We start from the raw sequence: 16216 nt of genomic DNA, 5'->3' as shown, positions 1-16216 counted from the left end.
TGCTAATTAATATTATGCAAACTAAAATATTGTAATTTGGTAAAGCTAAGTCAAGATTAACCTAACAAAGTCAAGATTCACCTAGCAACTGGATAAGGAAATTGAACAGGTCAGAGAATATACGAATTTGGGATAGCCTATGACATTAAACTTGCATGGCCGTCACATTTGAAAAGAGATCAGGAATAGGCATAAATCCAGTGGCAGCTTCTCCGCTAAGGCAGAGGAGCGTCGCCCCACTGAACAAAAGGAAAAATAAAATGATAATACCTACTGTTATTATAATTTTATTTTTCCTATATCTGTCCGTGGCTCTCAGACAGGGCAGGGCTGGCAGAGCAGGGAGAGGAGTGGTTTGCACGACTGCTTGGCTGGCCCTCTTGGGCCGGCCAAACAGTTCAAGAGCACTTTGCATGTTGATACCAGGCTGCATTACACAGCCTGGTGAGGAACATACAAAGCCTGCCTGTCCCCGTTTGAGCGCCGAACCACTGGGCTCAGACCAATCACAGCGTTGCATTGCAGTTTTGTGATTGGCTCAGGGGAGCTGCTGGCCCGGACTTTGTACGAAGAAGACAGACGATGCAGCAAAAGAGCGGTTGGCTAGCCAGTGGGTTGGGCATTCCAGGTAAAAGTTTTTATCGTTCTGTCCTTCAGCCCCCACCCTCTCCCTGCACTCCCCACACCCCCTGCACCCCCCGCCTCATCGCCTGGGTCCAGTAGCAGCAGCTACTGCTTAAATATACTGTTATAGCAAATGCACAATCTGCACATTTATATGGGGGGAATGCTATGGAGCCAACGTTAACAATGCTAACAGAAAAAAGTTCTCCATTCATTACATGTGTGGCAAAAGTTTCAATAAACAAACCATGGGGGCTTTAAATATTGCTTTTATTCAAATTTTACAAAATATTTTTAACTTAAGTACTTCAACCGCACATGCTATGATCTGATTGGAATTTGTTCTTTACGAAGCTTACTATACTAAACAACATATACTTAGCTCATTATTTATGTGACTGTCAAAATGTATATTTGTACAATCTAAATTGATTAATTATAGAAGATATGAAATGATACCCAGGAGACCAACTGATTACAATGGTTGTAGAGTTAGAATTTGTACCAGAAAATCAACAGCTTCCCACAATAAAAATCTTAGCTGTAGTTCCTAAAATGACAGGTAAACTACTAATCAAAAAGAAGATGAAAGTGGTGTCATATGAAAGTGACTTACTTGCTGTAACAACATTATACATTCACAACGTTCATCAACAAGTGGCAACTGTACTTAGATTCCAACTTAAATACACGGTTAAAAAAGGCCCTTTACGTTTCAGGCTTTTTCATATTCTGTTATTCCAGTTTGAGGGATCAAGGAACAGGATCAGGGCTAACAATAGACAATGCTGCTTGTGTCATTTATTTCCCACTGATTCTTTACCTTTGCCCCTCAGTATTGAGCTTGAGAAACTAATTTCTGAATCAACGCTTTCTACAAGCGAGGACACGTCACTAAAAGACGCTACACAGATCTGTTTTCCTGGGAGATCTAATAAATCCATTGGGTGTTTAGCTACATTTTTTCATTGGTAGAGCTGAGTCTGTAAGGCTAGTTCAAATAACCAGTTTTCAGGGCTTTATACATAACATTATGAACATGGATTTTAATCGTGATTGATGAATGATTGATATTATTTTTTATGTTATTGGAATTATGAGGTTGTTTTAATTATTTAAGATATTGTATTGATTTTTATATACATTATGCAATAAAATCATATCTTCCTAAAAAAAGCAAATAACGTAATGCTGATATAGTCTGCTTAGCTTGAAAAGCCAATAAGTCAAATCATGGCAGATGATTCTTCAAAAAAACTAAATAATATCATACAGTGATTAAGATGATAATGAAGCTGCATGACTTAAAATGTAAAAAGAAGGAAAGAATTACCACAAGCATCCTTCAACTACAATAGTATTATTTTAGCAGATTATAGATATCAGATTTCAGTCCTTCTTACCTTTTCTGTTACATACTCCTCACAGTTCACAAGCTGCAACAGTGAAAGTGCACTCTCGGCTACATTATCTAATGGAGGCTCAAACGAGAGCTACTAATTTCGTGTAAGCACCAAACATGATTTTGGTAGGAAAGAAGCATCTAGACAGTGACATGCAGTTTTTAATAGGAATTTACCCAGACTCTATGTATACAAGTCTAAGGTCATAACAGGTTCTTGATCCTTATGGGATACATTCAACAGAATGAAGCATTTTACAGTGGACAGTGGTGTGGCCATGTATATAACCTTGTTTCTACTTGTAATACTTCCTTGACCATTGACATGCATATAACTTGTACATTTGATGTGTGACTCTCATGGTCCTGGACACATTCCTGATACATCAATATGGCTGTTTAGCACATAAGGATGCCCTGGCTTTCACCAGACTCACTTAAGCAATCATCAAGAGTACACAAAAAGGCAAGCCTGACCTAGAAATTTCCTCACTTTGCACAACAGAAAAATGAATCCACCCGCTAAACGTTCTCTCTTATTCCTTTATATATGACATGTTCAACGCCTTTTTCCATAACGGTGCAACATGGCATCTACAATTCCAAGTGTACTAGAAACTTAGAATAGTAAGCTTTGTCTTGAGTTGTCATGAGCATGTAGGAGTACCACAGCAAAGCGCCAGGAAGATCAACCATCTAGGCAACTTTTTTCAACAAAACACATTCTTATTTCTGTGTTTATAGATGCACTAATGGCTGGAGCAACTGCAGACGTCTTCATCATGAACAGCGCCAACACAATGTTCCCCGTGTTAATGCTGGCCAAAACACGAGGGTACATCACCGGTGCAGAGGCTGATATTCTAGAGGTAAATACTATTAGGCTGTCATTGTCGAAGACCACTCTTCTAGACCAGTCACAAACGAATGGATGAATTGCAGTAGTTTTAACTGAGGTGGAGGAAGATACAGTAAATCATGTTTCATGAAAAGCAGTGGAACATTGTAAACCAAAAAAACAACTTACAAGATCACACATTTTCTCCTGTGCATGACACTGTGCGGACATAATTATTTGAAGATATAGTTTCAAAAATCAGTTATCAAATATTTTACTGATTTGCTGGATCAACGTCACACCAAGACTCATATTTAAGTATTTGTTACTAGATTGCTGTGAGAGCAGAAGGCCTGGAACAAACTCTCAAGAAACAGAATATCCCATTTGCAGAATATCCAATGCGCAAGAAAATCCTTCAGATTGCAAAAACGGTAAGGTATACCTTTATATTTTTTAATTGATTATTTACATAATGCATTTTATTGCAGGGGTTCCTTAATGACCACTCCACTTCCGTAGTCAAAGCTTACTTCTAATTTTACCATTCTAAACTGTCACTGGACCTCCGAACACGAGTCTCGCTAGGATTTTTCTGCTGATGTTATCGAAGTGACTTTTTGAAATCCACTGATTTATGGTTGATGAGGTATACATCCACCATCAGCCTGATAGCTGTCAGCAGAACTACAGCTACTATGTCATTGTATGTTGATGTTCATTCTGCTGGCAATAATCCCTTGTCTGGTGCATTTTGCTGCATCTGCAGAGAACCAGCAGATCGTACATCACTGTAAATCTTTGTGTCTTTGTCTCATGGAGCAATCAATTAGTATTTTACAATTTCCAACTAAAGTAAAATGTTCCTCAAAGTCAATAGCAAATTCATGTTTAAGAGTATGATTTGTGTTATTTAAAATTCCCACTTATTTATTGTGCCAAGGTGCAGCAATGTGGCTGCCTCATGTCACACAAAAAGAAAACCGAACACAGGACAGGGAAATGGAGAAAAGGAATAATTTAATGAATTCAAGCCTTTTGCATTAGTCAGGTTTTGCTCTGCGTCTGAAAATGTATTTGGTCTGAACTTTGTGTCTTCCAGAGTTACATAGACTGGCTAATTTCTCTGTTCCTTGTTACAATGTGATCAAATTATTTGTGTGTAATTACAGAGAAGGTGCTCCATCAGCGGTGATAGTTACATGGGTGGTATTCATTCACACAAAGGAGGTGCAACAGTCCTCCGGCACAAGTGCAGAGGTTACCAATCGCTACTAAAAGTAGAGCAGTTGCACAGTGCACAGGGACAATTAGAGAACCACTTTGTATGAAGCACTCCTCAGTGGGAGATATCATAGGAGTACACATATGCACTCTAGTCCGAATTCTTTTGGTATTCCATTTGAATATTGGCAAAATCCATGTGCAAAAGCACTACATTGGAGCCCACATGCTCATTTTGTTAGCAAGCTTGTAATAGAGGGGTTAGTATAAGCAATCAGAAGATATCCCCACAGTAATATAATGTACCATTGCTCTTCTAATAAGTGATAGATTATACAGGTGGGCAGTGCACTTTACAAAATGTATGTGGTGGCACTGCATTTTCCTGAGTGCATCTTCTCTCCCTCTCTCTCTCTCACTCTCACTCGCCCCCTCTCTTTCTCTCTCACTTCTATCTCACACAACAAGGGATCCTCAAAACCCCATTGACAGAGCACCATGTGAGATTGTCATTTTCTCTTAGTGACAAAGTTAAAAAAAGAACTTTGTTTTTTCAAGCTGTTGCCTAATTCTAACAACTTGTGTCCTCTGTTTTCACAGTTGCTGGGCTTTAAGGCTCTTCCTGCAGATGCCCCACTAATCTCAGCTTACATCAAGCTGTTTGGTCAGGAGATGGCCTTTGTTGACATTGACAAGGAATTTATTCAGACCGCCATTACGGTAACCACTGCTCTATTTCATATTATTATTGTGCTCTATAGTAGCAGTACCTCACATTCAGTGACCCTCTGGTTCATTTATTTTACCACAGGCTCTCAAAGAACCAGCAGCAAGGCACAGTATGGTGAAAACAGTTATCAACAAACTTCTGAATGGTGTTGCTCGGCAATATGCCCAACCGGTGTTGGCAGCTGAGGTTCGACAGATCGTGCCCACCTGTGTTGGTCTGCCAATGGAATTAAGCATATATTCTGCTGCTGTGGCAAACGCTGCCATTAACAGTATGTTTCTTTAATATTTAATCAAAAAATATTATTATTCTTTAAGGGTGACCAGAACAAAAACACATGTTGAGCAGAGAATTATATGAAGTTTCCAAGTAATCTTTTTGGCATGTCTGTGCTTCTTTTGCTTCTTTTGCAGCTGATGTGAAGGTGTCTCCCTCTCCATCTTCGGATTTCAGCCTTGCACAGCTTCTGGAGTCTAATATCCAAGTTCACGCAGATGTTTCTCCAAGGTAAGATGAAAATACACAATCAATTATCCAGTAAAATAGAACAGTCAATTGACATTGAAATTTTGGAGCTGAATGTAAGATAAAGTGAATTAATCTCAGAGATTTGTGGTAAGTACTCAAAGGGTTAGACATAACATTTACGGCCTCATTTACAAGTTTCTGGTGAAGGGGAACACAGAAAGTCATTTTGCTGTGCTGCCCTGCGTCACAACAGCTCATTCATGTCCATTCACCCAGCGTCGGCACATAATTCTGTGCCTAGCGCCAGTGCAGGCACCCTTACACTATGGTTGCCAGGATTTTTTTGTGAAGGAAGGGACACCCTCCTGCCCAAAAACAATCTATTGAGGCATTTCCCTCATTCTGTATGTGCTGCAGAATTCAGCATGCAAGGAAAGAGGAAAAAGCATAGTTAAATGAAAACATTCTCCTCATTCTGCCTGGGTGGCTTTGTGTTGCCTAATAGATATGATTGAGAGGCCTGCACCAGTGAAGCGTCACAAAAAGTGATGCTCTAGCTGCGCAGGCATCTTGTGAATGACCTCCCTAGTATTTAGGAAAGTTAGGGATAAGAAAATGTAACATCTAGGAAACAGTTATTATCAGACACCATAGCTGAGAGTGAGTCCCTTAGAAGTCAGTGGGTGGATGAGACTTCTCTCCAACCAGTAATAATTCTTCCACTTGAGTTATCAAATAAGTGTAGATATCAGAGACTAGACCAGCACTATCTCTTCGAGCAATACCAATACCCTATAGTGACATTTATTGTAGAAAAATTATGATAAATAGGGAATCTCATATGATTTCAATAAAAAGGTCAATATGATAAATGTACAGATCCAGGGTTCCCAAATCTTCGTTGTTCTTTTATTTAAGATGTAAGGTATTTCTAATTCCAACAGTTTATTTAAGTATCACAGAACACAGACAAAATCACTGCCAACCCCTTTTTCGGGGGGACCTGCCTCCTCAGAGGTTCTCAGCAATATCTATTGCCAACTTCCAGTAATATCATTGATGAGTAACATTCTTCTTTTAATCAAAGTAATTTCAGTCAGTGATAACTTTATTTCGGTCAAAAGACCATAAAAGTGCACATACGTACATCAACAATTGCAATAAGACAATAAGACAATAAATAAGCATATAAAGTTAAAAGTTTTAAAAAAAGATTAAACTTCAGGTTATCAATGTGAAAATGATTAGGTTAAAAAAGTTTGTCTCCTGCGCCACATACTGTGTAAATAGCGGGATACTGCAAAGACAATATTGGGATGAGTATCATAGATTAAGGACCTACAAGCCTGCTTAACGTGGCGAAATCCCAAGTTCCTGCAAATGGGAATCAACCAACATTTCCTAATTACATAATAGGCAGGACAAAAAAGTAGCACATGTGCAACAGACTCCGTTTTGTGATTACAAGCAGGACAACTTTCCTGGTTTTGTGTCTGCCACTTGGATGAAAAGGACCTAACCGGTAGGGTACCATATCTTAACTGAATATACAGTTTTTGAGCAAGTGAGGGTTCAATTTGATCCATGAATTCCTCTAGTTTAGGATCTTGTTTGACCATGAGGAATTCTAAGGTCAACCTACCCATAGCTGAAGAGCTCAAAAGGGATAAAAAAATTTGCATGGATATCAAAGAAAGAAGTTCTTTCCTTGGTATCCCGGAACAACTTACTTCCGGGTTTGCCCACAATTCCAGGAGTCCTAGTTGGATACAAGCTGCATTAATATGCAGAAGCCAAGGGATCTTTTTATATTTAAGAGCAGGCCAAATCTCTGCAAATTCTGATCTATATGAGGCCAGTTCAGGCACTGACCATAGCCTCTTCCAGTACAAGATTGGTCTTGCACTAATGATCTCCTCTATTGAGACTAGCCCAAGATCAAACCTGAGGGGGATCAACGGTGTACTGGAAGGAAGCCCTAGAAGAGATCTTAAAAAGGACTGCTCAGCCTTTAAGAGAGACACTGTCTGCTTATGTCCCCAGAGCTCGGCCCCATAAATTGCAGCCACTCTTGCCTGCCGACAATAAATTTCCAGGGCAGGAGACACTGGTTTAAAAGTCAATTTTTTAAAAACTTTATTTAAACCCCCTGCCAATTGGACAAGCTTGAGCATTGACTTTGCAATCTGAGTGTTCCAACTAAAATTCTCAGTTAAAGTGACGCCCAAATAAACGAAAGATTTGACCCTTTCAAGGGGAATATCAGATAAGACTGGGATTGGACGCACCCGCTTAGGGGGGTTAAAAATCATATATTTTGTTTTCCCCTGATTTATTTCAAGTCCTCTTAGCTCACAAAACTTCACGAAACCATTCAATGTGTTTTTTATGCCCGATGATGTTCTAGACAGTAACAGAGTATCGTCTGCAAACATCAGTGCGGGCACTCGACCTGAGACCAATTTGGGGGCATCATTATTTACCACACAATTCAGATGGTCAATAAGACCGTTAATATATAGGCTGAACAGTGTGGGAGCCAACACACACCCTTGGCGAACGCCTTTTTGAACAGGAAAACGGTCAGTAAGCTCACCATGTTTACCACACCTTACTTGGGCAAAATTGTTAACATGAAGCCTAGATAGGACGGCCAATAGATAGGGCGGAAGACCCAAATCTGCCAGTACTTGCCACAATTTAGTTCGTGGGACTAGATCGAAAGCTGCCCGCAGGTCCACAAACACCAGGTAGAGGCTGCCACCCTCTACCAAAGCTGTTTTCCAATACAAGACCTGCAGGCGAAAAATCTGATCTAGAGGAGAAGTACCAGCCCTAAAGCCTCCCTGGAATGTGGACAGAATCCCGTTCTCCTCGATCCATCCCAAGACCCTGTCCAGAAGAACCCTCCCCATTAATTTTTGTGAAGTATCTATAAGGCTGATAGGCCTATAATTGGAGGGGGTTAATGGACAGCCCTTTTTCTGCCCCAAGCCAAGCATAGGGTACTTCACCCCCCTGCAAAATACGATTAAATAGGACAGCCAAGTAGGGGGCCCATATCTTTGGTTGAGCCCTAAACAGGTCCCCAGGCAATTTATCTAAGCCAGGAGCCTTATTCGGGAGCATTTTTTCAATTGCTGTTTCCACCTCGACCAAAGTAAAGAGTTCAGATGGGACATAGCATACCGGGGCTGGTGGTAGATCAGGGGTGCCAACAGACAGGCTATCAGAATTACGTGTGCCATAAAGATCACCAAAGTGATTTTCCCAAATTGAGGAAGCAATATTAGGGACAGGGGCATGAGAATGGCCATTCACTCCAGTTGCGACGATAGTCCAAAATAATTTAACATCCTTGCAACTGAGCGCAAGGCCCAACTCTTCCCACAGTGCAGCCTCCCCTTCCTTCTTAGCATCACTAATTGCTTTTTTATACAAGGAACGATTTGCCCTGATTGCTTCTCTGTCCTTAGTTTTTATTACCGTCAACAGGGCCTTTTTGGCTGTACGGCAGGTTTTGTTAAACCACAGAGCTGTTACAGCCCGAGACTGTGTGACCCTTTTTACTGGGTACAAAATGTCCTTTAGAGCATCAACCAGTTGGCCGTGAATATCAGTGGGGCTACCCAGAGAACCAACTCTCCCCATCTCTTCAATTAATGGTATTATTATTTCATACAGTTTCGCCAGCTTACTATTGGACATTTGGAGTTCTGGCCACTTAACTCTCCTTCTGCAATTTGTGATTGTCAATGGATCAGTTACAAAATTATCATCCGGGGCAGGATTTTTAAGTCCAAAGCTCCCTGGTTTAAGGTTCAGAGCTAGAGCATTGTGGTCACTATCAAACCTCTCAATGACCACAAATTCATAAAGCCTGTCCCAATACCTTGCTTCGATAAAAATGTAATCAATTATTGAGGTATGATTTGCTCTGTTGAACGTTGCTTTCCCAGGTCTATCTGGCTTCACCCTTCCATTACATGCTCGCAATGATGCAGCTAAGTAGAGTGACTGCAGTTGCAAGACAAGGGGAGTCCATACCTTAACCAAAGGGGTCAGTGGGTCAGGAATAGTCCATAATAAATCCACTTCATCTGGATCTCCTGTATTTGAGTCCAAAAGAGGCTCAAAGTGGCAGTTAAAGTCCCCGCCCAGAATTAGCACAGTAGAGGAGTCAAGTGACTGTAAGAGTTTGGACAATGCAGTAATAGCCTTCGATTCAAGGCCCCTCTTAATAGGTCTTGAGTAAACATTTATCAAAGCAATACTCGGGCCATTCACTACGTCCAATAAAACAAGTTGCACATCCCGAGAGTCAGTTGGGATGTCCTTTGCCTTAACTCCCAGATGGGAGCCAACCCATATGGACAGCCCCCCCGAGGGCCTTCCCCTACTACTCATGCTTGCTAAAATATCATATGTTGCAAAGCCCGGAGCCACACTCTCTTTAAGCATCCAGGTTTCTTGCAGCATGCAGATGTCAAAAGAAGTGATAAATGTACCCCACTAAGGATTGGGGAGTTTATTTTTGAGGCCTGCCACATTCCATGAAATGATTTTGAAAATCCAATAAGCCAGCGGAATTGCTCAGGATAGAGGACCCAACATCCGCCCCCTGTTTGGATACACAATTTGAAGAGGGGCGTGAAGTAAAGGGAGGAAGAGTTGGTTCTGGTATCAAAATCCCCTTTAATGGACTTTGTCGTTCATTAAATCAGATTTACCATTTTGCAGTAGCCCGAGATTAATTAATGGGTCAGACTGAATTGCGACTAGGGGTGTTTTAGTCATTTGCCTCATCTGTCAATCGCAACCATCAAGGTTCGAGAGGGCCTCGTATCGGTTTGATACATCCAGAGGCGTAAATGGAACCAAGTGGTCCATCCTCCCAGTACGATTCCTATAGCTCCATGGCAGTACAGTGTCCCACCTTGGGATACTATCAAGGGTCGTTGATTTGGGATTAGTTTCAAACATTTTATACCCATTTTTACGAAATGCACGAGAGTTAGTCAGAGAGAAGGGAGGAACCCCAGGATGCATGGCTCTGTTCCCTTGGATTCTGGGGTAAAAGAAAGTTAGCTCCAAGGGAACAATAGAAGTACCAAGAGTCCCTGCAGGCCAATTAAGAATATGCCTTACGGCCGCGGGGTCCCTAAAGTAATTTCAATACCTTGTCAATTTTAAACCATGCACCCATATTACGATTTCACATGTTCGCAGCTGTTTGAATTAGTTAGCAAAAATCTAATTTCCAAATGTCTTCCAATCCTATTCAGTTTTTCTATGACAGCCTGTAACTGTTGCATCTTCACTTAACTAGAGCCAAAACTAAGAGGAACTGAGGGAGCGAATCTATAGGAAACACGTGTTGGATCACATTTTTAAGTTAGATCACACTTGAATAAACTGTTGTGATAAGAAAATCTTGAAATATTGAATTAAAGAACAAAAAATGTTTTAAATCTGTGAGCTTATCTTCTATTTGAGTGATTGCCCCTACCTGGGAAATGGTGTTAGCTAGGCAGTGGGGGAGCACTCAAAGTGCCTTTTTCCAAATACTCCGTTGAACTATTTATTAGAATAGTTCTGTGTTTTCTCGTCATAAATTCTGTAAATTCCTTAATGGCAACACTACTAGGATTACATTTTAAATTCTTTGCTGCAGCAGAATAGCAGATACTGAACTTGTTAGTAGAGTGAACAGTAGATGTGTGACTGAAGTGTATTAATGCACGTGATGAGCATTTTTATGAGTTGCATTTCTGGATGATAAAATGGAAAATAAAGCATTGCACTGAAAAGCGATAAGCTAGATAAAGAACCAGTTTATCAGTTTACAGTACCAAATACTTTATCAGCTGTTTATTGCATTTATTAGTAGTTAGTGAATGCTGAAAAACACCTTAAATGGTCTGTGGTGTATGAACACCAGCAGCAAAACCTACTAAGTACTTTACTGGAAATAACCATAGCATCTGCCCAAGAAGACACAAAAGGAAGGCATGTGTTCCAGAATAGGATTCACAAGGCAATATTAATATGATTTTGGCATGTGTTCTTGGAGAGTAAGGATCTGCACAGAAGTTATTTCAAAGTGCTTTTAAAAAAAACTCACTGGGTCACCAATATTTGGTCTCAGCGTGCTTAAAGTGGTATGATCTAATGAATTTTGAAACAGACTATTGCTTTCATAATTGCATTTCTGATTAGTAGAAGACAGCTTTCTCTTTTATACCACTCAAGTTTATTTTGTTATTACAGGTACACTTGTAATAAGAAAATTACATAACTACTAACTTGCAACAGCTTTAAAAACAATTCAGTAGTGATGTAATTTGTCTGCCTACCTTATGTGCCACTATGTTTAATAGCTCTTCTCCTCCCCTGAGCATTAACTCGCCCATGGGTGGAGCAGTGTCTGTCAGAAGCAAATGGTCCACCTTACAAGCGGTGCAGCTGCAGCGCCAAAAAACCTACTGTCTTTCACACTCCCCTTTCTGCGTGACAGAGCGACTAGTTTCACAGCCTATGCAACACCTGTAACTGCTGCCCGCTACCCAGTCAGAGCTCCTGAAAGACACTCAAGAGTGTCTATACTAATGGAAGCTTATTTGAGAGCAATAACATCCTGGAAGGGATGCTCTTAATGTGTTCTTGGTCAGACAGGAGACGTTCAAAAAGTAGTAATTTTTCTGTGGGTTCTAGGTTTTGAAGCCCTACTTTTAAAGAAAAAATAGAGGACTGGATTAGCTACTAATGTCAGATCTCAGATGTATTCGGTCCCCGATGGATGGAAAAATCTGCTTATTATAACAATAACATAGTCCTAACTATTTCTTTAAGCGAATATTGCAAGTCACTTGTAACATTGTAAACGAAATTGCATTAAGGGCTGGTGGCTGTCTGTAGCTAAAGACTTCCTCAGTGACTTGCAATATAGAGTGTACGCGTGTGATCATGGTATCCAATATATATCAACAGGAATACATTACAACTTGGTAATGGTGATCTGAGTTACAGTAGATAGAAATCTGTTATGTGACCAAAAATATTCTGGAGTGAATGTTGATCACAAAATATGTGCAGGCATTCTAGCAAAGGAAATGGCAGCACTGCAAGCAATGGTGAAAAGGAGGAATTTGATGACAGGTGATGTGAGCTTGTACATCAAAGTTTGGCCTGGTTGCTGTGGAACTGATGTTTCCTGAGTTCTTTGAAAAACAAAAAATCAGTAAAGTGCAAATTTCAATGGAAAATTTCAGTACCTTAACCATACACTTTTGACATTCTCTTGCTGTTCAATCCTAAGAAGCAAGTTTGAAAGCCCTCCTGCATGTCCCCTAGTCATGTTGCTGTTCTCTTATATGAGAGGTTAAAGGCCTTAATGCGCTAATATAATAAATAAATGCACATTGGATCTTTTTTGCCTGGCTGTCCCTTTCAAGCTCCAGTGCAATCCATTATGTCCCAACAAAACAGAAGTTACATGGTCTCCCTGTGCATGGTGGGTGAGAGTTTGCTATTGTGTTCCTACACATCAGCAAAACCACTTTCAGCTGCGCCCAGTGTCTTTTTTAACTTCTTTGTGAGTTATTGTTAATATATCATTTGCTTTTTTAATTTCTCATTCAGTATCTTCAAGCACACAGTGGCAACTATGGGAATCAACACCCACCTCATCCAGGCAGGAATAGAGTTTCATGCCAAGGTTCGTGCAAATGCGCCAATGAAATTCACAGCCAAGATTGACATGAAAGCCATGAACATCAAGGTTGAGACAACACCATGCCAGCAGGAGAATGAACTCTTAGTTACAAGGTATTACATGTGTTTGGTTTCTTTCTGATATTTATTGTGCTTTTTTTGAAGCACACACTCTGATTCTGTTTTCTTTACAACTATAAATTAAGCAGTATTAGCTATTTTGAAAATTGACAGGATTTCAACATTCACAAACTTATGAATTTATATGTCATCTTTAATATTGCAAAAGGTTATAAGAACTATATTTATTATTATAATTGTCTCACAAGTTTAGAAAGATCTGTCATGTTCAAAAACTCTCTATAACGAAGACTTTGAAGGTTTTCCAACACGATCTTGCACTCATGAGCACATGGACTAAAATGTAATTAGAACACTCTGTGCACTCAGGGTAGAATATTCTAAATTAAACGATGCAAAGCTGAAGAAATGCACTGGAAAGTCGGGGACAAACGGTCTATGCCAGCCACTGTTTGCTCTCTGCTACTCTGTTGTGTTTAGTGGAGCTGCTAACATTCCAATGTTTAAATGTTATTTATAAACAGAAAAAAGGCACAAGTCACTAAACACACAGCAAACATCAGTGTTCAGACTGCACGAGGTGATATCCTTTATTTGATGAGGAGAATAGAAGCAGTCCATCAATCAGGCTTAAGAGCTTTAAAGCGAGTACTAAAATGTGTGCAATTTTCACACATTCACAAACTGCTTTATTTGCTACCAGACAAGGCTTTGATAAACTTAAAAACAGGGACCTTGAGACAGATAATGATTTAAGCAATGAGCTGAGTATTTGAACCTGGGACTCTAAGGCCGCCTGGCCTTTACTCTCTGGTAAGATTTGTCTACATGAGATCACAGATCCTGAAACTTCCTCTCTAGGGGTAGCTGCTAAACTGAGCAGGTTCCTACATTTTGGAATTGGAGCATTTTTTGATGAAACGGCGAACTGAAGCTGATCTCTTCCATTACACAAAGACACCTGGCAGTGTTTCTATGGCAATTTCAGTCTTGCTGTCCAGTGGCATAACAATTGTCCCTGCAACTCGCACAGTGTGGAGGATCCCTGAGGTCCAGGGAGGGCCCCTCCAGCACTATGCACAGGCAGTGTGCCTCTGGCCTGAGGGCTCCTGACTGGGTCTGGAGCGTGGGGTGTCCCTTCATGAACTTTGTAGTGGGGCCCCCTCAAGAATCATTACGCCACTATTGCTGTCATTGTGTGATGCTGTAAGTGTTTGGACATATTTGGTGTATATCAAACATAAAGCGAGTTCAGGCTTTCCAAACTACCCTTTATTGTCAATTCAGGAGTTCAGAAGATATGTGTTATATATGTATTAGTGCAATTCGGTTGAAAAATAATTTGATTAGTCAAGTGATATTTTTGGGAACTCAAAAAGCATTGTCTTGTGATATATTTTGGAACTAGAAATGCACTAAAACATTCTGAGGAGCACACAATATTTGAACCACAGTAAAGTAGCCTTGAGAAAGGTCATCAAGTGAAAGGTAATATCTGTTTTGGTTTTACTGGATCATCCCATAGAGAACCCAGGTGGACATGCAAATTGTGCAGGTAAATTTGCACATTTGCACATTCAATATCTGTATATCTATGGAAGATTCAATGAAACTAAAGAAATGCCAATTAGAACCAGCATCGAACTGGCCGATAGGGCAATCTGGCAGTCCGATAAGGGCTTGTCTTACAGGCCAGTTTGTGGCCTGGCTTGTTGGTCGATAGTGGACCTGTTTTGTTGTTTGGCGGGCCACTTTTCACTGTTGCGTTCTCTGATATCACCACACAAACATTGGTTGCAGCAGTCAAAAACGCATTCAGTCTCCTCTACCTTGCAAAACAGCTAAACGGGTTATCTTTACAAGTTAAATAAAGACTGTCCTGACTTGCAAACACGAGCTGGTTCTTTGCCTATCTGATTAACTGATGGGAACCACTTTCATTTTGGCTCAAGGCCCTATTTTCTGGCCAGTTTGACTCGGATCAGAACATCTGCTATATCAACTTCTTTTTTAGCACAGTTCTCCTTTATGCTGGAAACAAACAGTTGCATTGCATTGTGTATAAACTAAATGAAGATTGTAGGCCTCACCTAAATATTCTTGGTTCTCCCCAATTCTTGTGATAGATTCACAGTATTTCATCTTTGTGTCCCTAGAACACAGATGTTTGTTGTCACAAGAAATGTAGAAGACCAGGATGCAGCAAAGAAGACCCCATTATTGACACAAGGGGCTGTGCCAAACATTCTTAAGAAGCATTTTGAGACAACAGCAAAGTCCTCCGGAGAAGCTGCCAGTATGATGGTAATATTGCTTTATTATTTCAATGAATAGTGTTCCTTATTTCAAAAGTGAGTAAGGATGAACTAATGTGATTCAAGCGTTCTCAATATAAATGAAAATCTCTGGATGTACATTAGAACAAGTCAGAATAGAAAGGAAAATGCAGCAACTTACAGATTTTTGTTCTGCCTCTGCCTGATATATTTTCAAGAGCATAAGATTTATTTGAAGCCATTATTTAATCTGGAAAGTTTAGAAATGTGCAGTATGACATCTGATTTTTACATGTAAAACATATAAGAGTTTGCATTGTTGTGGGAGTTGTTTTATTAAAGACTCACAGAAAATCAGTTTTTTTAATTATTCTTTATTTGTGGGTGTAATTGGGATCTTTATGTGGACCTATGTATCTCAAAAGAAACATATTTTACTTCTACTTCTACTGGGAGATTTTGTGGTTTAAAATTGCACTTAAAAATGTTGCCGCCCTGTTCATGATTAATTGCAAAGGATTTCAGACAAGTTAGACGTATACCGATTTACTGCTAAGTTTCACTTGATTTCCATATAAAACCATGCCATGTATTGATATGAGAACTGGTCACCATACTGCAGAAGTGCTATTGCTTTCCTAATGTCTACAAAATTAGTTCTGATTCCAGTGTGACCTAACTACTTAGGCAGACGGACAGACACAGAGAGCCATAGAGGATCATTTAGGACCAGGTAGCTAGAAAGACAAGCAGACACACAGATGAATAAAAACCTTAACACAATGTTACCTAATGCATAAAATGATGCACAAACTGAACAAGATAAACACTGTAAGCACTAACATATGTAAGAAAAATGT

General features: G+C 40.0%; 1 protein-coding gene across 1 annotated transcript in view; it reads left to right on the top strand.

The window, feature by feature from the left end:
• The window catches only part of LOC146834619 (vitellogenin-A2-like), a 70517-nt gene that overhangs the window by 31648 nt on the left and 22653 nt on the right, over positions 1-16216 (top strand). The window contains exons 14-20 of the mRNA XM_085602094.1: positions 2771-2895; positions 3197-3298; positions 4689-4808; positions 4900-5089; positions 5232-5325; positions 12928-13113; positions 15237-15384. Coding sequence (XP_085458220.1) covers positions 2771-2895; positions 3197-3298; positions 4689-4808; positions 4900-5089; positions 5232-5325; positions 12928-13113; positions 15237-15384 — 965 coding nt within the window. The remainder of the gene's footprint in view (positions 1-2770; positions 2896-3196; positions 3299-4688; positions 4809-4899; positions 5090-5231; positions 5326-12927; positions 13114-15236; positions 15385-16216) is intronic.

The sequence above is a fragment of the Triturus cristatus genome, chromosome 4_2 (genome assembly GCF_964204655.1).
Source record: "Triturus cristatus chromosome 4_2, aTriCri1.1, whole genome shotgun sequence".
In the NCBI taxonomy this organism is placed as follows: Eukaryota; Metazoa; Chordata; class Amphibia; order Caudata; family Salamandridae; genus Triturus; species Triturus cristatus.
Note: the sequence above shows the minus strand (reverse complement) of the source record. Positions and strands in the feature narration are given on the sequence as shown.